Source organism: Fonsecaea erecta (genome assembly GCF_001651985.1).
Source record: "Fonsecaea erecta strain CBS 125763 chromosome Unknown Scaff2, whole genome shotgun sequence".
Lineage (NCBI taxonomy): Eukaryota > Fungi > Ascomycota > Eurotiomycetes > Chaetothyriales > Herpotrichiellaceae > Fonsecaea > Fonsecaea erecta.
Window position 1 is genome coordinate 3775740 of NW_017387245.1, and position 25924 is coordinate 3801663.

Sequence of the window (25924 nt, forward strand, 5' to 3'; positions counted from 1 at the left end):
GAAGTGGAAGAGTGCGCACATCTGTCCTAGATGCAGAATTTGACTTACTCAACCACAGGCCAACGTCGATTGTTTAAGAATGGGTTGAGGGCCAGCAGAACCTGTCTTGGTAGGTCTCCCAGCGTCGTTGGAACACCCGGTCGCCTAACTTTTATCTTTTCGTCAGATGTTGGCTTGGTTGACATCGCCACCAAGGTCATTGAACAGTTGGCGTCAAAAGTAGAGCCTCCGCCTAAGAGTCCCGGCGGGGAAGAGCTCGATATCGAAGGAATCACGGGAAGTTTGAATACACAATACTTGTTGATGCGTATTACATTGGTCTGTACCCCGAAGAGTTTGGCGTGCTTCGACTAAAGAAACAGGCATGGAAGCGAGGACGACCAGACCTAGCCGAGCACTTCTACAATCAGCTGGAGGCATTTAAACCCCAGTTATGTCCTGTTCGGATCGGAGAACTCCTCGACCTATGCTACGAGATTGGCAATGATCAATTCAACCAGAAACATCACGCTCTCGCCGTGAAATGGCTCAAAAGAGGTTGCCAGCTCGCGACCGAGTATAGACCCCAGATTGAGGATGTCGACATTATTGATCTAAAACTTACCCTTGTACATACTTGCGGTGGGAAACCTTTTCATCTCCGCTGCCGCCAACACTCACACGTTCAGCAGTCCGAGCTCTTCTAGCGATTGAGGAGCCGCAGGCCGGGCAGGAGGCCTTCCAGCTCCTCCAGGGACTTCGCGAGGTAACTATCTTGACCCCAGCAGTGGCCGGAATAAGATTTTGAAAGTTCTAGGAATTCGGTCACAGGCTTCCTGTCGTCCTCCTCCAATTAGAGGTATCTACAAAAGATCCATCTACGAATCCGGACGCATTCACCGCTGGTAAGACCGTTTTCCCCATGAAGTCGTCAGTGACTGTCCCTGATTTTTCGAAGATTTACTGAATGTTGTGCGATCTGCTCATTTAATTCACCCAAATCATAAGTTGTAAGTTAGCATTTGATGGGTAAAATGCGCCTTTCTCATGGCCATCAGAATCATGCACTATGTGCATCATCTGAAAATCCTGAGGTGCGAGTAGCAAGCAATGTATGAATCAAACTGACCGAAAATAGCACCTCAAACACCATCCGAGTCTTGGAATCATACATCGTCCTCAGACTCGCTCCAGGTGACGAGCATACATGGACTGAAAACGCCATCATTACATTGATCTGGCTAATGACTGCGGAAAGCAATGAACATACCGATGTCGACTTATTGTCCCTCGAAGGAGCTTTTGACAAGATATACAAAGCTTGGAACAGAGCCCTCAGTGCAGAGGCGACCCATGGCGCACTGATTGTAGGTTCTGTTATCGCCGTCTCCGGAGAGTCCTGCTGATAATACAGCTATTGTGGAAACGAATCGAACATACCTTCGAGCAAGGGTCGAAGGAGATTGCGACCAAATGGTGCCAGGTGGCATTACATCAATTGTTTAGCAATGCCGGAGACAACAACGTTGGAAAAATTGAGAGGTGTGAATTTGTCGTGTCTATCCTATCCTCTCGCTCACTGGGTGTCTCGTCTCAGGAAGATAATCAAATGTCAAATCGACCTCTGCGACCTCGACGCTGCTCATTCAACCCTCGAGAAGATGTCTCCTGCGAGAAAACAACATCCACTTTCGCGATATCTGCGATACTGCCTCGCGCTGCGGCGAGGGGATGAAGCTGACGGTAAAGCCGGCTCCCCCTGGCCGCGTGATATGTGAGAGTAACATCCGGACAGCGAGATCGACACTGGCCTCCCTTGCCACCATCCACGATGACCGGAACAAACTATTGTTTGCCGCTGTTTCAGAAGCAACGCAATTCGGTAGCAAGTTTCAGGGCGCGCAACTACTCCAGCGTATTCTGGACAAATACAAAGACAATCTGCCAGCAGAAATTGATGCATTTGCCCTTCTAAGGTAGGACAGGACGGAACAAGATATTGAGTTGTTGTTAATTTGAGGAGATGTACAGCTCGCCTTCTCCTTCTAGCAGTTTCCGAAGCTGACGATCTTGACGAAGAGATCCTGTCTCGGCTATGTAGCATCTTCAAGTCCGGTGCGAGACCCCAAAAGCTCATAGCTTCCTCAGCTGACTTAAAATCAGCTGCTTTATTCACACAAAAACAACAGCATAGTAAAAGAGCGACTTTGGAATATCAACTACAAGAATGCAGGTGGCTGGAGAAGGCCAGCTACAACACTGCTGTGCAATACCTCCAGACATGGCCGGCGAAATATGTCATCGACCTTCTACACTATTCTTGCCAAGTAAGCACAAACTGCCCGTTCTCTTTCGCCTCCTGCGACTGATGACCTGCCTAGGTGCACTTTCCTGCCCAAGCCCCAATCCAGGTTCAAGATGAGAAGCACATTCATGACGCCGAGGCAAAGTACATTCAAGCAATCTTATACACGGTCGAGGCCAGGGCCGCCGCTACCGCGTATCCGACTGAAAACATTCCGAAGACTGCGTATTCCGGCAAGGCTCCACCATCTTCGCAGACGGAAATCAGGTCTGCTTTGTACAGAATTGTATTCGCCAAGTTCTCAGAAATTCAGAGCCACGGGGATGCATTACGAGAGAGTCCCAATAGCGCCCTGGTCAAGCAGGAAGTTCTCGATGCCATCACGCAGAAAGTTATCGTCCTAGCCCCGTTAGCCTTCGAAGCAGTCCTCTTCCTGGCGCGCACAAGGACCGCCGATGTCCCTGATCAAGCTCCGTTACAAGACGAACTCTCCCTTGCTCAAATGGTCGACCAGATGGTGCAACTCAACCCGCCTCAGAAGACGTATTCGATCTTTGCTGACATGATTTTGTCTGCCTCCACAACGGCCTCTGATGCTCCTCTTCCTGAGCAGGATCCGACCAGGTCGGTGCTGCCCATCTCGACAACCACGAACTTGATCGCCAAACTGATATCCGGGTTGCGAAACCACCCGAACTACGACAACAGTCGAGCCGCAAGATGGGTGAGGTGCGTGGTCCAGATTGTTCTCGACTGGCGGGAGTCGCGATCCCACGAATCACCCGAGAAAGACAGCGCGAGAGAAGAGAAAGGCCTGGGCACCGTGGCAAGGATCACGAAACATGCCCTGAATTTAGCGCGGTCCGCTCCCGGTCAAGATTACCCGACCGAAGAACTCGAGTGGCTCGCGGCGACGCTCTTCAATCTCGCTATCGATCTATATGCGTCGAACTCAGAATCCACAACGGCCGATAGCGGCACACAAGATAAAGGGGACAAGCATCAGAAACCAAGCAAAGAAGTCACCACTGCTGCCGCTGCCGCTGCCGCCGCCGTTACCTCCCCGCAGTTCTGGGCCAAGAGAGCCGTAGAGATAGCGGACGTGCTGGCCGTGGACACCGCACGAGGCGGCGATGCGGGAATGCTCGCAAAGCTACTCCGTGAGAGATGCCAGAAACTGCACTGGGACGTGTGATGGATGCATTCATTCATTCCAATCAATCTCTCATTCCGCAGTCCAGAAGGGACAGCCTCGGGCGGGACTGGGGATGAACGACGGGAGGAATACTTACTCCTGAGAGAACAGAGTTGCACGCACACAGATGGGGACGGGACAGGGAACAAATGAGCTGCCGGTTCATCAAGAAGCCGACCGCCGGCGGGGCGCTGTGTCAGGATCCAGCTTTCCTGCTGAGCTCAGGGGGATGAAACAGAGACCGACGGACGACAAAACTGCAGATAGAAAGGAACAAAGGGCGGCGAAAAAGAAAGTCAACCGTCCAAACTCGCTACGACCGAGCAGAAGAATGAATGAAGCCTTTTTTCGAGATGAAAAACGGTACCATATCTAATGACTCCTCAGCATTTGCATCGTTTGTACGGGTATTAGTTAGCATGTCTTGTCTTGTCTTGTCTCTCCAAGAATTTTCAAAAGCAGGCAAAATTGGTCATGTATCCCGTTGCCAGTCGCCAGCTCTTCGAGCGATTTTGCGAAAGAGAAAACAGCAATCCGTTTCTGTCTCGCACCGTGTGGCCGGCGTCGTCAACTCTACTTGACATATCCAATTTCGCCTGAGGCCGTCCATATCCACTCTCATTCATTGCTGTCTTCTGTCCTTGGAGAATGGGTGCGGACACTATTATTGGGATTAAAACCGCCCCTCTGAACACACTCTCCGACCTTCCTTCCCGCAGGTGTTGAGTCGAAAGGGATGTCTCGGGGCTTTCCGCGCATGTTCCGACGGAGCAAGGAGGTTTCTTTTTTTTCTGTTCTTTTTTGTTCTCTTTCAAAACTGATAAGGCATTTAGTATTCAAAATCCGCCCTTTGGGCGATCCGCTCCATTTTTTCTTTTCCCCCAACGCGCCGTTCCCGTCATCAAAAGCTTGGATAATCTTAAGTGGGTATCGTTGAAGAAGTGGACAATGAGAGAGAATGTAAGTCAAAGAAATTTGCACAAGTTGGAAAGGATATCGTTAAGCGGTCGTCACTTCGTTCATTTCCCTGTGGTCGATAAGTTGGGTGATCCAGTTGCCGGTGTTCGAATGTTGGACGTCCGGCAGGGTCAAGTTATTCATTAGATGGTGAAGGTGCACGGGAATAAGTGTACTGATCCATTGGGAGTGCGTTCATTCCCCTGATCGATCATTGGCGCCAGCCGGGAACGTCACTGTACAAGAGCACTCCTTGTCCTCCACTTGGACCACCGGTTCCGACCTTTGCTCTTAACTCCTCAACCTTTTGTTTCACACGCTGGACTTTGGCTACGACAACCTCGAGCTTTTTCATGGTACTCTGCTTGCCCATTTCTTCAAGTTCTGGCACCAAGTCGTACAGTTCAGCGTATGCACGGGCTGTTGCATCCCGACGTCGTTGCTCTGAGTTAGTGTGATTGGCTTTCTTCTGCTCGACGCTTAAAGGGACGCGGGGGTTGGCAGTACCAGGACGATAGATCATCTTTGATCTGGCTTTGGCGGCTGCAGATGGGGTTGTATGGGCCTTGTTTTTACGAGGATTTTTGGGTGAGGGACCCTTTGTATTTCGAGGAGGGCGAGCTTTCGAGGACGGCCAGGGTGCCGGAGAGGGTGACTTGGGTTGTTGTGTGGCGTCATCCTCATCCTCTCTTTCCACTTCTTCCTCGGAATCTAGCCCTTGCTCGCCTATCGCCGGGTTGTCAGGGATGAGTGGAGTGTGCGATTTGCTGTTGGACCGCGGTGTTGGCGGCTGAGATGCTGATATCGCTTTTTCGGGTTTGACAACAGAGCGCTTCCTGCGAGGGTTGGGCTGAGATGGAGACGGTTGAGCCATGTCCGCTTGCCGGGCCGAGGCCATCACCCCATTGCGAGGCAGTTGATCTCTCGCGAAATCATCAAAGTTTCTCTTTTTTGACCACGTGGGACTTGACGGCTGGGTATTTGGCTGCGTGTTCGGTTGAGTTGTGCTTCCACTTGCCGGTTCCAACCATTCGCTGAGAGGGTTCGTTATCTGTAGTCCCTGAGGCAGGTCAGGATCCAGGGGATTGTGAGGAGCTGCATAGCCAGTCGGTTGAAACCGAGAATCCGTGCCAAAGTCCACCCCCAGGCGACCTGTTGGAGGCATTCTGATTGCAGTCTGGGGCGGATAGGGTTGTTGCCAACCTTGAGTATAGGCCGGTTGCATCGAGTTGGCGGATTGCAGTTGAGCAATGAGAGGATTTGGGAAATTTGCGTCAGCGTACGAGACCCCATGCATTCCGCTGACCAGTGGAGTCGCCTGTGAGACCGTGTTCATGTCATGTCCCAGAAAGCCATCGCCATAGGGGAATCCAGCTCCTGTTAGCTGATGCTGGTCGAGGATGGACCGCTGCGCCAGCGCAGTATCAGAACCCACGAACATTGGGGGCATATCAAAGAGCTGGTCATGGTCGGTGCGGGGATGGAACTGAGGATGCGTCAGTGCTTTATTGGCCGCGGCATTTTGATCAAAGCCCTGAAAGAAGTTGTCCAGGTCTTGATTCTCATGCGCATTAAGCAAAGGCTGGCCCGGAGGGGGACCCGGCGTCATAAACTCCGGTAAACCAATGCCATGAAGGTTTTCAGGTTGGTCTGGCGAATAGACGTAAGTAAATGCATCTCCATAAGGAAAGAAGTAAGGGTAGGGAGAGATAGGAGAGGTGTAGGCCGTACAGCCGAACGGGAAGTTCTGGTGTTGTCCGCCATGGGACGACATTCTTTGAGTTGCCAACATCAATCACGCAACCCCTCCACCTCTTCTCCTAGGCTGCGCCAGGGCAGCCTAGATGTGTCAGATACAACCAGTGGTTGGACTTCTGGGAGACGATGTAGGACGAGAGAGGTGCGGGTCGTCCGGTGAGTCGGTCGCTGAATGTGGCGGGAAGTTGACGCGGCGGTGAGAGTATGACGACAAAGAGAGGCGCGGTGCAGAGAGACGAGTTAGTCGTCGGAGGAGACAACAGCCGTCAAACGGGAGACTGCATGGACTCGAGGAGAGAGGTCGTCGGTAACGGTGAAGTCAGGCCTCAGAAACCGTTGGACGATCTGTTGGGAAGCGTTGACTCGGGGCTGCAGAACGGGCGGGTGCGGCAAGAGGCGGTAGTCATGAGGGTGAAGCGAGCGAGACGAGGTGAAGACAAAGACAGTGTGTACGATAGACTTTTCGCAATGTCTGAAGCAAGTCAACAGAGGAGAGCAACGCAATGGACAATGGACGAGGCCACAGGAATCTTTCACATGCGATTTTCTTGTCGTGGGTTTCCGCGAGCGCAGTTTGCAGGTGGAAAAACATGGCTGCATGCTGCATGCTGCATGTTGCATGTTGGATGCTGCGTCCAATCATCCCATCATCCCACCCAGTCCGACTGTCCCGCCTCGCCGGCTCTAGCCCTTCCAACGCCGAACCGGACCATGAGGTTCAACCGTCCATATTATCCACACCTACGAGGTCCTACTTCGTATGCCGAAGCACCAGCCTTGGCTGATGAGGAGAACGAGTCGTAATGACAAACTACCATTCTGTAAATCATAAAAATACATTGATTAAACCAGCCTCAAGCCAGCCCCCAGACACCTCGTGCCCCTTCTGGCCCCTTTCTCGTCCACATCCCAGACTGATGTTTGCCATTTGACATGCCCACAACCACTGCACCATCCCCAGAGATCCATTCCATCGCTACTTTCCCCGTCAGCCTATCCGAAAGAACCAAAAACAACATCCAAATATGGCCGAGCATCTCCCCCCATGTGAATGCTCTGACCTTCCAGAGACTGGCATCTTCCAACTCCTTAGTCATACGTGTCGCCCATCCCACCTTGCCTGATTCAATGACCAAGGTCATGTTCTTCCAGAACTGCAGGAATTCATCCTCGGTCCACAGAGCATGATTGGGGCTCTGGAGATCCAGCACAATCACAGAGTCATTGCGTTTCTTGCGTGCAGTAGACCCTAGAAGCTTCAGTGTGGCCCGCTTATGTTGTCTTGATTCTCTCACAACGCTCTCCTCTGCGATTTGGATCCAAAATTGCCAATATCCCCGCTCAAGAACTCGGACGTCTCGACAAACGAATGCCGGCCGGAAATGCTTGAGCAAGGAGGCCTCCCCGTGGGCCAGCTTCTTCAAGGTCTTGGTGATATGCGTCGTAAACTTCGAGCGTCCCCCCAGAGGATACGGGGGCCGGATTTCCACAGGGAGGAGTCGTATCTGATGGTCAACCTGCTGGAGAGGAGGAGCAGGCTCGGCGCGACTGGCAATTGGCGAGGCTGGAGATCGGTAGCTGTTCACCTCCACTTGACGAGCATCAGGACTAGCATCGACTGGGCTTGTCAGATCGATCACACAGCGAGTTTCTGCTGGTTCAGGCCTGTGCGTTGCCACTCCCGATAGACCATAGGCCCTTAGCTGAGACGACGTCACAGACTCTGTGGAATCTGTCTCGTCGCCGTCAGAAGCTATGGCTGCAGACCGATCGACGCACTCAGCCTCGCTATACCCAATTTCTGTCCGTGGCTTCTTCCGTCTTCGCTCGCTATTTGTGGAAGCCAATAGAGGTTCGGCCGGGGCTGCTCCAGGCGGAAGCTGTGACACGGTGGCAGATATATTCTCGACACCTTGCGTGCCACGGGCGGGAAAGGAGTTGCTGATAGAAGAAGTCTCAGAGAAGGCACGTCGGCGACCCGTCCTCGTTCGAGCTAATCTGGGCGGGTCGCCGCTTGAGGTCAGTTCGGGGGCAGTACTCGGACGAGGCAGTTCTGGTTGAGGCGAGAAGGATCTCCTGTCTCACAGTAAGTTTTCCTGTAGCAATACAAACGCAATGTCGCGAGACAAATGCATATGCGCTGGGATTTTCCGATCGAAAGTCACACTTGCCAAAACTGCAGACGCTAAACACCAACCTAGTATCAATGAATGCTCCGTGGTCGTCGTCACCCTGGGGAGGAGAGAGGAGCGAGGGCGGACTGGCGCCAGATACTCTAGTGATCACAGCCGACCTGAAGTCCAGAACGTGTTGTGCGATGGAGACGTAGCGTCTGTCATCTTGAGCGGTGCTGGGGGCATTGATGTGGACTAGGAGTTCGTTGTCAACCGTTTCCATTGTAGGAACAACATTCGACTTTTGCCCATTTTCGGTCAGTGGGAAGAGGGTTAGAGGTGAGGGAAGCCAAACGACTGCTGACGAGGGTAGCGTATAGTAGGGTCCCGCGTCACTGACGAAAAGCGCCGATCCACGGTCCTCGAGGAAGGAATGTGAACGAGTGAAGTTGTTGGTGCAGCAACGTGTTGGGTTTTCTTTCGTGGGCGTATGTTGGAATTCCAAATTATTACACCCAGATCAAGACTGCGGACCGACAAAGCCAATCCACCAATCATGACCATGACGACGATCATCTGGTAGGCAATGGATAAGCGCGATGCGTGTAGTATGGGATGCCATGTGTGTCTGAATCAGTGTCCCACCACCTTGTCAGCCGCATGCCTCCTGTTGGCAATTTATATACCTACCCCTAGAGACCTTCCTATGTCGCAGTTGAGTCGATTTAGCACATCACGGGTTTATGTTGAGTACTGTCCCCAGTTCGTCAATCAGCAGCTCGCTGCCGAGATGCTTCGATTTCCCCTTCAATTCACTTCTTTTCCACCACCCCCATTGCTCCTGCTCGAAAACGCTTCGGTTGAAAGGGGTATTGAGTACACTGTGTCTCTGAGCTAAGAGCGCCGAGAGCGACTTCTCGGAACGTGTCCTTGTCGTTCAAGGACTACGGTCACAGAACAACGAGCATCTGAGTCCATGGCATCAACTCGGCAGAGTTGCGCTTGACACTGAGTCCCAATGCGCTCTACGGGGCTGAGAGCACCTCCAAGTACTTGTATGCTGCGTGCTAAGCTTTGGACAACGTTGCAGGAAAAAATCCAAACGAACAACTCTGAGATGATGGAAGATCACCCGTGCCGCTCTTTCACAACTTCCACTTACCGAGAGCCATGCAGTGCTGATTTCAGATACGGCGATGGGGTCGGTCCAATGCCCGGATACCCAAGCCGACATGTCACATTGATTTCGGCTGCAGTCTCGCAAAGAACCCAGAGCCTCCAGAGCATGGCTTGATGGCACAGAACAACCACTTCTGGTAATTATTTGCACCAGACCTTGATGGCCGTGCCGCACGGGGATGAAAGGTGGGAAATGTTGCACAACAAAGTTGGTGCAACAGAACGCGGTCCAAGGAAGTTGGCAGCAAAGTGCTAGATTGACACGGCGCGAAAAGGGGTCGAAAGCGAACACAGAATCTGAGAGACGCAGGGATTTTGAATGGGTGGTTGAAGGCAACAGGCAGCTGGAAAGTGCATTCTGATTCACGAGATGCCACATATGGGATGTCGACGTCTGTGCAAAGGCTGGAGATTGAGCCGTGGCACCGCTGCTGGGATCAAGTATTGGAGCTGCCCAGAGTCCACCGGATCCGTCAGTCATTCATGGTCAAAGATGTCTCCCAAGGTCTGTCCTGATTTCTGTTATTATATGCCGATGCGGCTTCTGGGCTAAGTGATTATCCCAGGGTCTCGTCTGGGGGCCAACAAGCACCTGACCTCAGTGAGTACCCGGGGACTTGTCGTAGGCGTCACTAGCCTCTTGGGGGATCATTTAGCGGGCACCATTGACGCAATGGTGCCTATCCGCCGTGGGTCTCCGGGTAGCCTTACTAACACCCGGATGAACGAATGACCAGGTGCTGCTGGGCTCTGTCCAAGGCTCTAGGCTCAAGTGCTGACAGTATACAACAACTTGGAACTGTCACTGGGGGCTGTGCCTGAGAAATGGACTGATCGAGAGAGTTGTGGCTTTTTCTCACCGGATTCGGATTCGGCTGCTGACACACAGAGAGAGAGAGGGAGAAAGAGAAAGAGAAAAGACGAACAGGATAAGGAAAAAGCACTTTGCCTCTGCTTCCACTCTTCCACAAACCTCATCGATCATCGACTGACCGACGACCTGCCTGGCTACTTAATCAAGCCATCTGCGCATCCGATCGTGAACACAGGTTGCACAGCTCGCGTCCGTCCTGCGTCGTCTCCCCATCGTGTAACGCTCCAACCCACTATCTAACCATCCTCCGACAGCCATCGCCCTCCCATCCCCCAAAGACCCCTCAGCAGCCCCTGCAAGGGGAACTGCTGCCAGCCCTCCGTGCCTGGATCCGCCGCTTCAAGGGCACCCACCGCCCCCCCAGGTGCGGCGATATAGACCCTCCAACCTAGGTATACTTACACGCAACGCTACACCATCCCGCCAGCCAACTGGCCAATTGGCTGCTGTCGCATCGAGAGACCACGAGTCTCGACGTCCCCTGCGCCATCCCTCCTCTAAAGCAGCGGACGAGTCGCCCTACTCAGGGTCCTTTGTCCTCTGTGCTTCCCGGTCTCGAATTTCAGTGGGCTGGCTTCGCATCGAACCCGGTTCCGCCTCCTGCTCAATCACGCCGCTTCAGCATCATCTTTCAACGTCTTTCTCACTCCACCTTTCACAACTTTCGAACACGTCTTTTCTGCCATCATTAACGACGATTGCTGTCGGTCCGTCGTCGACCTGCGGATCGCTCTCGCCAGCAAACCTGCGACCGAACCGTCACACAGATTATCCCTACCACGATCAGCAATCTTGTCCCGCCATAAAAATATCGCCTCGCGCGCTCGACCCCTCCATCCAGTTCCTGCAGCGTCCACACTGGCTTTTCAGGGCGCAATTCCACCCTTGTCTCATCTTTAGTCTCAGCACGACATGCTAACTGCCAGATCCCCAACCCGATTTCCTCGTCATTGTCGTTTACTTTCCCTTCTGGTGTAAACGATTGCGTCGCCTTTCCGAAAACAAGAAACTGCGCCTCCCCTCCTCGACTGACTCTGACCGGCTTCGCCCAATTCCGAATCGCACCCCAGAGTCCAGGAGTTTACCCCCGTTTTTTTCCACTCTCGCGGATTGCAAATTTATTGACTGACCTTATTGTCGCGGCGGGGTTGTTGGAGCCGGCCTATTTGTTATCATATCAGCGCATCCCGACTTGGGTCCGTCCTAACATGCAACAATCTCCCGACATGGACCCGTCGACTTGGGCAGGTCAAGACTACACGCCTGGCCCTTCCTACCGTGAGTCCCTGCAGTCTGCTTTTTCTCTACTTGCTAGGTTTATGGGTGGTCGATGATGAACTTTACTCGAGTACTCTGAACTTCATATGCTGTTGCAGCAGTAACTCGGCTGGTCAATTTGCAGACGTCGTGAAGGGGCGCTCGAGTCAATTGCACAAGACTAATCTTGGTTTTGTTGAATCCTGCCCGTTCAGTGGCTAACTAGGGATCGACAATAGACAATGGAGTTCCCAGCGATGCAAAAACCCCCGGCGGCACCGTGAACATGGGCTTTCTCAAGGGATTTGGCGGGATGCAGAAAAGGATTACCAGAGGTAAGCATCCCTGGTATCACAGGTTCCGATTCAAAGCTGACCACAGCTAGACGGGCAACCCGCCAAGAGAAGAGGACCGAAACCAGACAGTAAACCAGCACAAACACGACGACAGGAGCTCAATCGTCAGGCTCAGAGGTAAGCGGTGTCCGTTTATGCCCCGTGAGCTATCTGCTAAGGTGATGGTCTATCAGAACGCATCGGGAACGCAAAGAGAATTACATCAAGGCCCTGGAAATGGAACTCGCACGTCTGCGCGAAGTTTTCATCTTCGAGCAAGAAACACGTGACGGTACCATACAGCAGCAAAAGCTATTGATTGAGAACCAGCAACGGGAGAACTTGGCGTTGAGAGAGGTCCTCACGTCTCGGGGAATTGCATTCGAAAACGAACTCGAGAACCGAAAAGCTATGCTGGCGTTAAAACCGAAGCGGGAGGAGAATTCGATGACGCCTCCGTCCGTGAGCACCCTCACGGCGCCATCCGTCGGACCCAGATCGATAGGTTATGGAACGGTCGTAACCGGTCCTGGTTCTGTCACAAGCGGCTATTCCCCTCAAGCATATCTCAACGGTGGCTCTTTGAGCGTGTCCGGTCACTCGCCAGGGACAACTCACTACGCCAGTTCGTCTCACGGACCGGAGGTCCAGGAGTTTGGAATTAAAACGGAAGAAGGTGTCATACCAGACATGCCGGGCATTTTCGAGCGAGAACCGCAGTTGGGCATTGATTTCATCTTGAAGTGAGTGGTCCTACCGTCATGCATATCTCCGCTTGTTGAGACTAACCACATGGTTCCAGGCTGGAGCAGACGTGTCGTGATCACGAGGAGTATCTTGTCCGGCGGTCGGCGGACTCCCCCAACACTGAAGACGAGGCGCTATTTTCTGGGCACGCCTTGATGGCGACCTGCCCACCCCCAAGCCACATCGCGCGCGTTCCTGCAGAAGACGGCGGCTTGGTGCCGACCTACGAACACAAAGTGCCAGATGCAGAGTCGGTCCAGATTTTGAACAACTTACTCAATCTGAGCCAGACGCTCAAAGGCAGCGCCATCCCCAGTGGCCAAGTCACTCCCATCATGGCTCTACAATCACTCAAGGGCCATCGCAACTACGCCAGTCTGACCAGGGAGGATGTCTTGGGAATGATTGAGTCCATCAGAAGTAAAGTCCGCTGTTATGGATTTGGGGCGGTCATGGAAGATTTCGAGCTCCGGGACGCTCTCTCGAGTATCTTTGCCACGAAGCCGGAGACATACGACCAACTAGGGACGGACTACACGGCGGAAATCGACGAGATGTACTCATGATGGATATATGATATAGGACAAGGGGGCCAGCGATGGCATATTTTGCTGCTGGGTGATTTCGGGGATTTTCTGTGTGGGATGGCTGTTTTGAGATATGATATGATACGAGATGTACCGCCCACTGTTGGTCTAGGTAGTGAGCGAGCGAGTGAGTGAGTTAGTGTTCTTTTGGGCTTGTTGCTGAGTGACGTCGGCAGCACCACCGAAATATGATTACACGTGTTCACTTTTTTTTTTCCTGCCTCTTAATAGAGATCGCCGCTAGAGCTGAGGGATGGACCAAGGACAGGTTAACTGGTCGCCCCCGTCATGATGAACTGGGAGTGTTTCGAAGCGAAACAGAATAGTTATATAGCAGGCAACTTTGTCGAAAAAGCCGCGGATCTGATTGGCCTGAAAGAGCATTCGCATCCGATTGGCTCTTCTTCGTCGCATCACGTGCCGAGGGTTTTTCGCTTAGTTATAGTCACGTCTCGCCCTGGCGCACCCCCTAATAGATAGAGTCTACAGTATTATCACTACGGCACCTATTAGAGCCTAGGCACTTAGGGTTAACTTACGGTATTTTACAGATGCATTACAGGGGGAGGGACGTTGATGATCCACAAGATCGACATACACATGTACCTCGTGTCGGTCGCCGAAGCGATGCGAGTATGTACGTGGTTCTTATCATGTGTCATCTAAGATAGCCATATAATATATAATATTATGCATCCGTCCGCCTGATCTGGTCTGGTCTCTACTACACAACGTCTCGTCACAGGTGTGGCGAAATTATGCTCGGTACATCAACTATTAGGTCCCCCAAGGCTTGAATGAACCATCCCATTCTAACGACTACGACACGCCATCTCGCCGACTATTCCCAATCGATACACCCACTCAACACAACAGCAAGGAGAAATGGACTCCGTGACGGACACCAGCCCAGTCCCGGGCACCGAGTCGGGACTCATTGTCCTGACCTGCGCCAGCGGCAGGCAGTGCAGCCAGATCATCCCGCTGCTGTATGAGGGACGGTCCTCCGCCTCATCGTCACCAGACCCACACGCGAAACTCCGCCTGGTCGTCCACTCGGAGACGTCGCGCGCCCGGCTCGCCGAGCAGTATCCCGCCGCCCAGGTCGTGCGTGCCGACCTCCAGGTGGCCCGGGAGTGCGCCGCGGTCGTGGCTGGCGCGGACACCGTCTTCTACGTCGGCCCGCCCTTCCACCCGTACGAGGTCACCATGGGCATGAACATGGTCGACGCTGTCGTGGCCGAGTCTCGTCATCGTCGTCGACGATGGCAGAAGCAGCAGCAAAAGGAGCAGGAGGAGGAGGCGGAGCAGGAGGGGAAAAGAGAAGTGGACTTGTATTTAGCGTCCGTCCACTTCATCTTCAGCTCCGCCCTGCACCCGGAGGCCAGCAAGTTGCTGCACCACGACCAGAAGCGGCAGGTCGAGGAGTACCTGGGCGAGTCCGGATTGGCGTACACGGTGCTGCAGCCGAGCATCTTCATGGACAACTTCCTCGGCCAGCTGCTGAGCCAGCAGCAGCAGAAGCAGAAGGACCCGGTAACCTTCACGGCGCCGTTCAACCCGGCCGTGCCCATGTCCTTCACCGCGCTGCGCGACCACGCCGAGGTCGCCGTCAAGGTCGTGCGCGAGCGCGCGCGCCATTTCTTCGCCACGTACCAGCTCGTGAGCACCCGACCGATGACCACCGCGGCGTACGCCGACGCCGTCGTGGCCGTGCTGGGCCGGCGCGTCGACATCAAGCGCCTTCCGCTGGAGCAGGCCGCCGATGCGTTCGTCCGGATGACCTGGGGCTCCCCCGCCGCCAGCGACGACGACGACGACGATGTGGACCAGACGTACAGAGACGCCCCGGAGCGCATGTTGCTCTACTACAACAGCCGGGGCTTGCTGGGCAACCCGGGCGTTTTGGAGTGGTTGTTGGGCAGGGAGCCCACCACGCCGGCGGATCTGGCGAGGCTGAGGCTCCAAGAAGCCGGACACGCGGACTAGTGGAAAACTTCCAGGACGGGGAAAGAGGCTAATGATGGTATATGTGGGGGGTGCTTTGCATCCCCGCCTGCATCGTCTTCTTTCTCCGAGGGGATCAGTCGCTACGAAGGTTGGTCTATAGGGAGTTTGAAGACCCTGGGGGAGTAGAGACGTGGTCGGGTATACAGAAAACACACATGCACACACGTCTTTATCACGAGGAGACTGTCGACAGAAATGAAATGCCAACGCGCGAAAGAAAGGCGGGGAGGGAGCACAGATGTATAGAACGCCTGTGCCGACGACGGAGACAACAAGCTAGAGCAGATTGATCGGTGCCATCAGGCCATTAGGGGCAGGACAGGAACCATCCATGGTATTACACGTCAACCGTTGTCGAACAAACCCCAAAGCTGAAGAATACCTTGAGACAATAACTGGAGGTCCTCCGTCATCGTTTGTTTTCCGATCTTTCTTTTGGAGCCAGATCCCCCAATTCAACATTCCTGTGATTATTCAGAACTCTTTCTCTCTCCCTCTCTTTCTCTCCCTCTCTTTCTCTCCCTCTTTCTCTTTCTCTCTTTCTCTCTCTCTCTCTGTTTGTGTGTGTGTGTGCTGGCCACGCCTTCGACCACTCACCGCAGAGACAGTGTCTCGTCTCGCACGTTTTGACAGTGGTCTACTTACTCTGCGGGAGGGTCGTCTGCTGAAACTTCAGATCGGTCTTGGAGCTCTGAAACGGACCCAGCGGGACTCGCCTGGCTAGTCTCCTGATGACCAGTTGCCACTCGTTGATTTACCTCCTTGATGAACTTGTCTCGGACGGTTTTGGCGTGATCGCGTAGATTGCGAAAGGCAGCTGCTCCTTCTCTGAAAGAATGGGCATCGTTTGTCATATCGTATCCGGCCAACCGTGTCATATGATATCTTTGTGGTTGATCAGGAGTCGTGGGCGGCGATGGATAGTGTGCGTACAATCTCAGGAAGCCATCGTACCACGTGCACGAGAAGCTGTAAGCGTTGCCATCGTAATTTGCCTCGGGTAGTTTGTAGTTTTGAAGGCAATACATTACTCGAGCCCCAAGCGCTCCATCGTAGCAGGCCTGACGCGTCCCGACATCAGGACGGCCGCTAAGACCCTTGGCCTCCACGAAGAAGTTAGGTGCGGCTGGTAGCGACGTGTTGGTGCATGGAACGATATAGTCTTTGAGTTCGTACCGGACAGTAGGAAGGATAGAACTAGGTTGAGCACCATCATAGAAGTCCGGTTTTGGAGTTGGTAGGTGTTTATCCAAGGGTTCCAAGTTGTTGAATAGCCGATCTGACGCGTTATAATGCTCCTTTCCTTTCTCACCGGCAACGACAGACAGAATTTCAGCCCGTGCTTTCGCTTCATCACGCGCTCTTACAAGCTGTATACGAAAATCCCGGAAAGCATGGACAGAGAACTGTGATTCGCAGAGAGAAGCCCGGGGTTCCCGCAGAGTCCTTCGTATTTCGTCGATATTTTTCGGTTCTAGCTGCTCCTGTGTGTCATCGTGCTGATAGCCTGCTGGGTAGATTCCACTATCAATCATGTTTTGCTCAAAATTGGCGTCGTAGGTAGATTTGCTCTTCCGGCGGTCATCACCTCCATCCGGTATGGATTCCGGCTTTCTGCCTGCACGGGATGGGCTCATGGTGTAGTCTCGTGCGTCCTTGATGGTAAACTATATTACCCATTAGTTTAGACACCAGCATGCGTATAGATGGTACGTACTCCTCGAAGATGGGTCAAATCAGGGCCGCCGTGTCTTGAAAAGCGCTCTAGACGGAGGGTTCCAGGTTCAGAGAGTGGTTTGACGCTGGTAGGTCGCTTGAACAAACTCTTCTTTCGCACTGAAAATCTGCGGTCGAATTCGTCCAGCGCTCTTCGCGTCAGGCGGATTGAGGACAAGCGGTTCCAGAAGCCTGGAGTCAGACGGCCGGAACAGGATGTTCTTTTATGTCTCTTCCCAGCAGATGGGACCTCCGACGACCCCCTACGGTCTGATTCACTGATTGGGCGTGGGCGGTGAAGAGCAGGCTCCATGCTGAAAGAAAATGTCACCGCTGGCTAGGACAAATGGAAATCGGGACGGCTGAGAGCGTCCATGCGGTGGCCGCAAAGCGAAGCGATGCAAGTCGACATGAGCAGCTCACCGACGGTAGCAAGCAACATTCCAGCATGAGACGGTCCGGATTCCTGCGAAGTGCCTCGTTGCTCCAGCGGTGGTGGTGGTGGTGGTGCATGCCAGCAACTGCAGATGGAATGTCAGCCGAAATTCTGTGTCACTCCATGTCAACACATCAAACAAACACGATCAAACACGACTTCACGGCTTTCACAACGAGACTGGAGACGATCATCAGACTGCTTCCTCACCGACATCATGGAAGACCCCTTTGTCCAACGGGTCCTTGAGATTCGTCTAGGCGGACGCTACCAGATCTGTCAACCGTTAGGCTCAGGCACTTTTGGAAGAGTGTACATTGGTATGTCGGTTATGCCCTTTCACTAGCAAGGTATTAACGGGTTGCACAGGACGGAACGTCTCTACGGGTCAGGAGGTGGCCATCAAGCTCGAACACAATTCAGTGATGCATTCACACCTGGGGGAAGAAGCCGACATCTATGAGTCTCTCCGTGGACGACCGGGCATGCCTGAAGTCTACTGGCACGGGTTCCGTGACGACTATGAGGTCTTAGTCTTCCAGCTACTGGGACCCAGCCTCGAAGATCTCTTCCGATACTGTAACAAGAGACTTTCGCTGAAAACCACATTGATGCTGATGGATCAACTTCTCTGCCGGGTGCAGACGCTTCACACAGCGGGCTATCTTCATCGTGATATCAAACCTGACAACTTCCTGCTGGGGACTGGGAGACAAGGCAACACTGTCTTCATGACAGATCTTGGACTCGCCACTCCTCACCGTGCTACCAGCGATCAAGACGTCTCACGCAGCGATACAGACCCCCCCATCCTTCAGTTAGTAGGCACGCGCGACTATGCCAGCATCAATGCTCATTTCAGAAGCGGTGAGTCTCTGGTACTTGCTTGCATTGTTGATCCTACGGCTAAAGATCCTTGATTGCAGTTCAATCACCACGTGACGACCTTGAGTCACTGGGTTATATGGCCGTGTACTTTCTGTCCGGGAGCCTTCCCTGGGAACACTTGCAATGCCCCAAGGAGGACGCAGACCGGCTAGTCCTGGAGTGCAAGCAGACAACCTCTGTGGATGTGCTCTGCGATGGTTTACCCCCAGAATTTGCAACCTACATGAACTACGTTCGTGGATTGGGAAATCAGGACCGTCCAAATTACAAGTACCTTCGGCGTTTGTTTGACCGTCTTTTTCGCCGCAACGGTTTCGTTTATGACAATATGTTTGACTGGACCCTTCAAGAGTATGACAGGCTGTCTTCCCTGAACCGACCGCAGTCCACCACATCCACCAGTATCAATGCCAGACAAAAGACACATCGCCGCCGTGCAGCCAGACGCGGCCGGAAGAAAAGAGTGTGAGGAGGAGTCCACCTAAACATTCCCAACCTACATGCTGTTGATGATGGTATTGCATGTTGGTCCTGGAGCGCCTTCAGCTCCGCGAACTTCACCAAGCAGGATGTCCACCTGCAACCTCGCAAATTCTTTCACTGAGCTAGTGGGATCACGCACGGGGATTGCAATATCGCCATCAATGCAGTGTCCTGCAAATGGATATTGGGCCACATAAAGAGTGTGCGGCATATGTACCTGGACCCATCGAGAAGAGTGGACCGTCCGAACAGCCTGCTGGTGCTGACCACCAGTCTGAGTTATCTTCCTCTACTTTTCGCCACATGCGTATTTTCACGGGTACTATTATGTACCAAGCCCCTTCATCGTGACCCTGAGACGTTGTTTGGCCGCTTTTTCCGGGGTGCTGGATAGTGTTGCTTGCCACTACTATAGCCCAGCCTGTGAAGAATCCCATCCGCTGCCGCAAATATGGCAGGCAACAGTTCGGTTCCCTATGTTCCAAACTCTCTCTCTCTCTCTCTCTCTCTCTCTCCCGTTACAATTCATTCTCGGAGCAGGGGGTCAGTCTCGAGAAATCCCCTGGGTTCCCACAGACATCGCAGGAGCCCCCGCCTTCACAGTTCCCCCTGCCGGCACAGATTGAACTCGTGGGCTCGACGCAGGCAAACTCAAGGGATTCCTGTGCCGGGCATTCTGGACCCCAGTGGTCACATGTTAATTGTGTGCGAGAGAGGATGTTCACAATGAAACAGGGTGTGTGGTGGTGCAGGAGGAGGAAGAGGAAGAAAGAAAAACGTACGAGAGCAGACTTGGTCACCTGGGCAGTCGTTGCGTGTCTTGCAAGATGCTTCAACAAAGCCTGCCGTCGTGAGGGCGATGGTGAGGAGGGCGATGAGACGCATCGTGGGGACAATGGCACGGGATTGCCGTTGTCGGAGGTATTCAGGATCAATGGGGGCTATTGTCACAGGTTGGTTACTTGGTTGGTGGGTTGCTCTCTATAACAGCCCAGGAAAGCCACAAAAGCTTCAGAAGGAATTTGGCGGGTATTTAATATTATGTTTCATCATGAACTTGCTACCCTAATACAGGTGCAGGTTAGGGAGTTTAGCCAGCACATATTTCAGCCCCGTAGGTGGCCTTGCAGGACGTTGCATACGAGCTCGTATAAACATAAGCAAGCGGCCAGGCCAGGCCAGGCCAGGCGGTCACATGCTGGTCATCAGCTACTCTTCAAATCAAGTACACCGCGGGTTCTGCCCCCGAAACAGCAAACGAAGGCTTCCGCTTTGAGAAAGGCTGGGGTTGGATGAAGCCAACCAGTAGAGCAGCCGGAGAGGGGAAAAATCGTTCTCAAGCTAATTTTAGGTCTGGCATGTAGCTATGCTGTATTTGTATGAAAGTGTTAGCCAACAGCGCGTGTGAATCGCATACCCCATTTTAAGTCAAGCTTCTCCAAGTCGAGGAGCGTCGAGCTTGATCTGCCGGCGAGTAACCACGTCCTCCAAACACGAGGGATCGCGGCATCGCCGCCAGTGACCAGCCCGGAGATGTCGTCTGTCTTCCTCAAATGCTTCCGTGAAGGTGCTTGTCGCGGAGCCTGATCTCTGGTGGGTCCATTGCTGCCGTCCTTCCTCACTACACCGCTGGATATGGATCAACGGCATACTTCTATAAGTCGAAGCCGGTGCAGCAGCAGGTGTTACACACATAATAGCAATATCAATGTAGCGACAAATGCCCCCATGGAGCGTTGAGTTGGGTTAGGAAGCCAGCACCAACGTACCCAGGCCCACGACAAGATCCACACGGCCAGGGCGGCAAAGCTGACCGGCGTCCAACAGACTGGAGTGAAGATGACTCTGCCATTCTCCAATTTCGCCGTGCAGCTATAGATGCCGATGATGGCCACGATCCCAGAGACTGTTAGTCACCTGTAAGTCTCAGCATTCCCGAAAAAGGGTGTCCTTATTTATACTCGCGCAACGCAATCACAACGGCGATTCGCTTCGAGATCCTGACCCGTCCGACAAACCTGTTATTGAGTGTCCTGTTTCTCATTGCTTTCACAAGTTCCCAGTCGCAAGTCTTGGTCAAAGCTATGAAGAGAATCTGGAAGCTGGTGAAGATGAGATGCAACTTTTGATGGACATCATCACTGGAGGATGACAGCACAATCAAAAGACCGAGGAGATGAGGGAACGGGCCGGCTTTCCTCGGCGCCACCAGAAGGCCACAGCTGCTCTGCTGCCCACAATGTATTCGACCCCAAAGCCCATCCACAGCAACTAGGAAGGGTTCTCCAAAGGCTCTTGTACCGCCGAAAAAGGCCCGGCCGCTTATATGTGGTTGGTGGGCGGAAGGGTCCTGCTTTGTAAGGAACGGAGGTATTTGCAGATCGATCGGTGCTTTTCAACTTGCTGATCTCGACAGGGGGTAAGCATAATGCACCACGCATCTGAGGCTCGATCCTGGAGTATTCATATTCTCAAACTTCCTCACTATTTTGCCTCAGAGGCAGACGTGTAACGCGGCCGCCAATATACACGGAAGACGTGAATAGATCTGGGCACCAAGAAGATGCTGTCGACTGAGCCATGGCTTCGAAAATCTCCGGGGAGCGGGCTCTTGAGTCGTATTTGGTATCATTTGGCCGCGTCGACAAGTATTTGAGGCGTAGTGGGTCACGCACCGGGTGCAGAAGCCCCGGCTTCCTTTCTCAAACCCGTCTGAATGGTGACTAACTGAGGAATGCAGATCGGAAACAACGAAGTTTGCTCTATTGCGCAAGGCTGTCGCTGTAACGTCGCTCTCGGGCTTAAGTACTCGCAGCTGAATGCAAAAATATGACTGGTGGCGGTGGCAGCTGATTCCCCCACCAAAAGCTTCCAAGAAGGCCAGTAATAGCTAGTAGCCAGCCAGTAGCCCAGATGTGTGCAAGAAGAACAGAATTGATCTGTCAGCGCATGCCTTGTGCCCGTTCAGGCTTGCTGCAGGAGTTGCTAAGGCTCGAGTCACAGCCTTATAAACATGCTCTCCCAGCCTAATCCTTCACCTACCCTTCATTAGTTCTTCAGTGGACCTTTTGCTCTGCCCGGAATTAATTACAAGCTCCCAGGAAATCTGGTATGCCACTAGGCTGGTGCCATTTGGTTTCTCGATAGGTACGATCCATCTTTGCAGCGTGAACGAAAGCTCCCGCCCAGAAGGGACAAAAGCTAATTAGCATCACCCCACTCAGGAGACTTCATCACCGGCGTCGGTGCCTTCAAATCGATTTGTGGTGCCTTGAAAGACCACGGAGGGGCTGCGACAGAGTATCAAGAGGTTAATAAAGAGTTGGACGCAGTTCAAAACATTGTTCAGGGCGCGGGAAGTATCCCCGGTAACACTTCTGCGGCCAACAACGAAGTCACAACAGTGGCGACGGCGCTAGCTGCACAAGCGGATTTCTGCCTCAAGGTTGTGAGAAGCTTCACCGAGAGGTTGGCACAACACGATCCTACGCTTGGTAAGAGTATCCCGCAAGGGTACACCCGGGGCACGTGGTCCAAGTTGTCCTGGGCACTTTTCTTCTCGTCGGAGCTCAAGAAGGTCCGGCCTGTGATTGTGACCCATACTTCGAGTATTACGCTCTCTTTCTGTCATCTCCTCTATCTGCATTCGTAAGTTTTCCTATCCTGTAATAGAAACACATGCGGTCTCACACGATTAGGCTCGCATCCGAGGAATCGTTGATCAAACAACACGAACAGGCCTGGATATCTATTTCGAACAATTTTTCTGCCGTGACTGAGAAGCTTGATTCCAACCATGCAGCTTTCAGCAGTCAGAACACGTCTGTCTTGCAGTCCTTGAACGACTTGGGCGCCAAGATGGGAAGTTTGGTCAATCAGCAGCTCGACAGTCATGACAAGCTCAAGCAAGTTGCCACATTATTGGCGTCAGACTTCTCCAAGCACCTGGCTGAGCTGAACTCAAACTTGGAAAGAATCGTTGAGGAAATGCAGGCACCTAATACGAGATCTTTGAGCACTGAGATTGGACGAGCCATGGATACTGGGAAACAAAATCGATCTTAAGTACGAGTGACAGACAGGATGGTGGGTATTCTACCGCCAAACGCCCCAAAGTTAGCTGCGTGACTAAAACTAGGGGAAGCAGGAAGACAGCTTACCAAATCGCAGTTGCACACGATTCTGAGGGGGCGTGCGGACAGACGTCGTTTGAAGTTGCTCTGGCATTCCTCGATTGTGGATTTAATGAAACTGTTGTATTTGGACTCCAGTCTCGTCGCCCGTGAGGTTTTAGCTCAAAGATTGGACGTCAATGCTGGCCCCCTTGGCAGCCTTGAACAAAACACGGCTCTTTACATTGAGCTGGAGGGGGTGCTGCTCCAGAATGGTGGAATGGTACCGGAAGAGATCTACGCCCTGATTCATGATTAGCATACTTCTCCTCCAACCATATTAGGATAGCGCGAATGGGTCAACTTTGAATCTTGGAATGAATATTCCCTCGGCATCCTCTCGAGATTCACTAGATCTAGGGAATCGCCGGGCAAAATTAGGAATCTAATGGTTGCCACAGTGGTACTAAACGACTCAAAATGACGAACAAGGCTGTATTAATCACCCTCTAGAAGTGGCGATCTTAAAGTATGGCAAAATATAATGAGGAAATACATCAAAACGAAATGTTCTAATACCATCTGTATGGTGCAAACCAATCGCCAGCTTGGAGTTCCGTATTCTATGGCCCCTTGAACTCCTTCCCAGGGAGCAAGATAGTTCCTCCAGGCCAGAGCAACTAACGTAGCAGCAGATATGGGCGACGGCGATGTATGGATATTTACCTACTACTGTGGCCCGATACGTTCACCTTAATCTGAACACACCGATCTTAAATGGAAGGTCTGCATAGTTGCCGGTACTAATCACGGTGTTAACAGGTGCCCTCTTACAGAGGAACCTAATAAGATACCGCCGGGAACTCTAGCCCTTCATCGATACCATTTCCATGTCCCTCAAGGAGAACTGAGTGTCGAGGGCGCGGCGTGTCGCAGTGCGGGTGCTTAATTTCTCACGGACCTTGGCGCATGGGATGATTCTACGTCTCTCTCTTCGAGTCCTGAGGATGGTCCCGCCGGGACGTCTTTGACGCGTTGCGTGTGCCTCCTTACGTATCCTCCTAGTTCCTGACAAGGGACATTGTGGTGATGGCTTGGGCAATCCTGCCATGTGGTATCGAATGTCTAATTCGATGGCCCGTACGCTATCGGGTATACTCTCCGCGATTTCCTAGGCTTTGAGGCCACCGGCGAGTATCATACTCTGGCTGAGAACATGTTGTGGGGCCGCAAGATTGGGCGCTATGCGAAAGATGTCGAGTGGGTAAAGTTTCCACCCGTGACAGACCCGCAAACCTTTCCTAATCCAGCCGCCGAGTCAGTTAGTTGTATCTTAGCGCCAGGACCTTTTTCCAACATCTCCTGCAGCATTCCCAGATCTGACATTCAATCCATAGCTTTTACCCATCTCTGCCTATGGATTCTTCACCTTATAATGACGACGATATTGTGCGTCTCTGTCAACAATATAGAGTCCTCTAGCTGTCGCTGCTGAGCCATAAGTCGACTGGTCGCAAAGTTATACGAGTGTCAGATGGTTTTGTTGTGAAGTTCGGACTTGGTGTGACGCTACAAGAGGTAAGTGCGCAGTAGATTGCGTTCAAACAGGTCAATCGGGACGTTTTGCGCACTCCACGGGGTATCACTTCTTCGAGAGACCAGATGCGCTTTTTTGGAAGATAGGATACCTCGTAATGGAGTATATCGAGGGAGTGACACATGAGCAGATGGGCTAGGAGCAACCTAGAATGCTCATACGTATCGTCGCGGCTGTTAACGCGATCAACTCGATATCGAGCAAGTTCCCGGGCCCTATCTCTAGGGGAGAAGCACACCACTCTCTATGGTCGGAGAGTGGCTCCGGAACTGCATTTCATCACGTCCAAGAGCTAGAGACTTATCTAAACGAAAGATTGTCCTTCTTCTGAAGAAAAACACATATTCGCGAGGATAACCTATACCTTTACCATATGGACCTGGCGCCACGTAACTTTATGATCGATCTATGGGGCGGATTATGTCTACTTGATCAGGCCACTGCCGGCTTTTTTCCACGCTACTTTGAGCTATAGGTGATCGAGTTTATAGGAACTGTTCTGGGAAAATATTTTGGTCCGGACTTAGTGTCGAGACTCGAAGTAACGCCAGAAGAGAAGTTGGAACTCGAGAACCTAACTCTGGTCTATCGGTACAATTCACGTTCGCAAGGTACGACGATGAAGTTGATTCTCTCCTCCCTCCTTTCCTACTTTCTTTAATCTCTCCCAACGTAGTCAGATAAAACGATCATACACTAATTTAGTACAGCAAACATCAGGATGACGAGACGGATCTTATCATAGCCGCTTTTCTTGATCCGAGCGTTTCTGACAATACCTAAGCCATCTAGAGCCATTCGCCTTCCTTTATATCGAGTTTCATGGGAGTCTGGCCATTTGAATAGTTGAATTATATAACGGAGGTGATATATTGCACGGCGTTTACGGTTATAACTAACCATGCTTACGTCCAGTCTTGCAAAACGGTCAATCTGCTGTATCAGTGCTAGCCGTGATATGAAGTTATCGCGGAGCGCACTTACACCCAATAGCGGCACCCAACGCCGGTAGGAGTCATTATGTAGTTATGTCTCTTCTTTTCGCTCACGATCTGCAAGAAAGGCTCGACTCCGGTGTTGGGGGGGTTTCATAGTCGAAGATGCTGACTGCACAGTTCGGATGTGCATACAAATGCTTTTTGGCGGTGAAAGTCCTCTTGTCCCCTACCGGCCCGTTGCCGGCATTCCTCTGAGGGACGCCCACAGGCAACGAAGCAATGCCTTTGAAAAGTACAGAGGATCTATCAATTGGTGCAGGATAGTAATCAATGCCTACTCATACCATTTCTCGTCGAAGTCTCCCCCAATCAGTGCCAAAACAAAAAATTCCCAAATCAAACTTGAACGCTTTCTGAGCGATCAGCGTCAGCCTTTGTCAATGTAGGCTTTCGGTGC

At 52.4% G+C, this 25924-nt stretch overlaps 8 protein-coding genes across 8 annotated transcripts; 5 read left to right on the plus strand and 3 right to left on the minus strand.

The window, feature by feature from the left end:
- Positions 1-1026: 1026 nt before the first annotated feature.
- On the plus strand, positions 1027-3479 carry AYL99_03107 (hypothetical protein; the record flags this gene model as incomplete). The annotated part of the gene is made up of 8 exons (XM_018834623.1): positions 1027-1073; positions 1118-1346; positions 1394-1521; positions 1577-1722; positions 1775-1955; positions 2003-2094; positions 2143-2306; positions 2361-3479. The coding sequence occupies 8 exons, from the start codon at positions 1027-1029 to the stop codon at positions 3477-3479; spliced, it is 2106 nt and encodes a 701-aa protein (XP_018697247.1).
- A 1168-nt stretch (positions 3480-4647) lies between these two features.
- On the minus strand, positions 4648-6210 carry AYL99_03108 (hypothetical protein; the record flags this gene model as incomplete). Its single annotated transcript, XM_018834624.1, has 1 exon — positions 4648-6210. One exon carries the CDS (start codon positions 6208-6210, stop codon positions 4648-4650), a length of 1563 nt encoding a protein of 520 aa, XP_018697248.1.
- Positions 6211-7170: 960 nt separating this feature from the next.
- Positions 7171-8591, minus strand: AYL99_03109 (hypothetical protein; the record flags this gene model as incomplete). Its single annotated transcript, XM_018834625.1, has 3 exons — positions 7171-7173; positions 7256-8270; positions 8392-8591. 3 exons carry the CDS (start codon positions 8589-8591, stop codon positions 7171-7173), a joined length of 1218 nt encoding a protein of 405 aa, XP_018697249.1.
- A 2978-nt stretch (positions 8592-11569) lies between these two features.
- On the plus strand, positions 11570-13266 carry AYL99_03110 (hypothetical protein; the record flags this gene model as incomplete). The annotated part of the gene is made up of 5 exons (XM_018834626.1): positions 11570-11639; positions 11858-11953; positions 12004-12091; positions 12148-12696; positions 12756-13266. 5 exons carry the CDS (start codon positions 11570-11572, stop codon positions 13264-13266), a joined length of 1314 nt encoding a protein of 437 aa, XP_018697250.1.
- A 906-nt stretch (positions 13267-14172) lies between these two features.
- AYL99_03111 (hypothetical protein) lies at positions 14173-15276 on the plus strand (the record flags this gene model as incomplete). Its single annotated transcript, XM_018834627.1, has 1 exon — positions 14173-15276. One exon carries the CDS (start codon positions 14173-14175, stop codon positions 15274-15276), a length of 1104 nt encoding a protein of 367 aa, XP_018697251.1.
- A 662-nt stretch (positions 15277-15938) lies between these two features.
- On the minus strand, positions 15939-17326 carry AYL99_03112 (hypothetical protein; the record flags this gene model as incomplete). The annotated part of the gene is made up of 2 exons (XM_018834628.1): positions 15939-16964; positions 17015-17326. 2 exons carry the CDS (start codon positions 17324-17326, stop codon positions 15939-15941), a joined length of 1338 nt encoding a protein of 445 aa, XP_018697252.1.
- Positions 17327-17666: 340 nt separating this feature from the next.
- On the plus strand, positions 17667-18806 carry AYL99_03113 (hypothetical protein; the record flags this gene model as incomplete). Its single annotated transcript, XM_018834629.1, has 3 exons — positions 17667-17769; positions 17819-18316; positions 18376-18806. 3 exons carry the CDS (start codon positions 17667-17669, stop codon positions 18804-18806), a joined length of 1032 nt encoding a protein of 343 aa, XP_018697253.1.
- Positions 18807-21400: 2594 nt separating this feature from the next.
- Positions 21401-22885, plus strand: AYL99_03114 (hypothetical protein; the record flags this gene model as incomplete). The annotated part of the gene is made up of 3 exons (XM_018834630.1): positions 21401-21482; positions 22045-22468; positions 22519-22885. The coding sequence occupies 3 exons, from the start codon at positions 21401-21403 to the stop codon at positions 22883-22885; spliced, it is 873 nt and encodes a 290-aa protein (XP_018697254.1).
- Positions 22886-25924: the final 3039 nt, after the last annotated feature.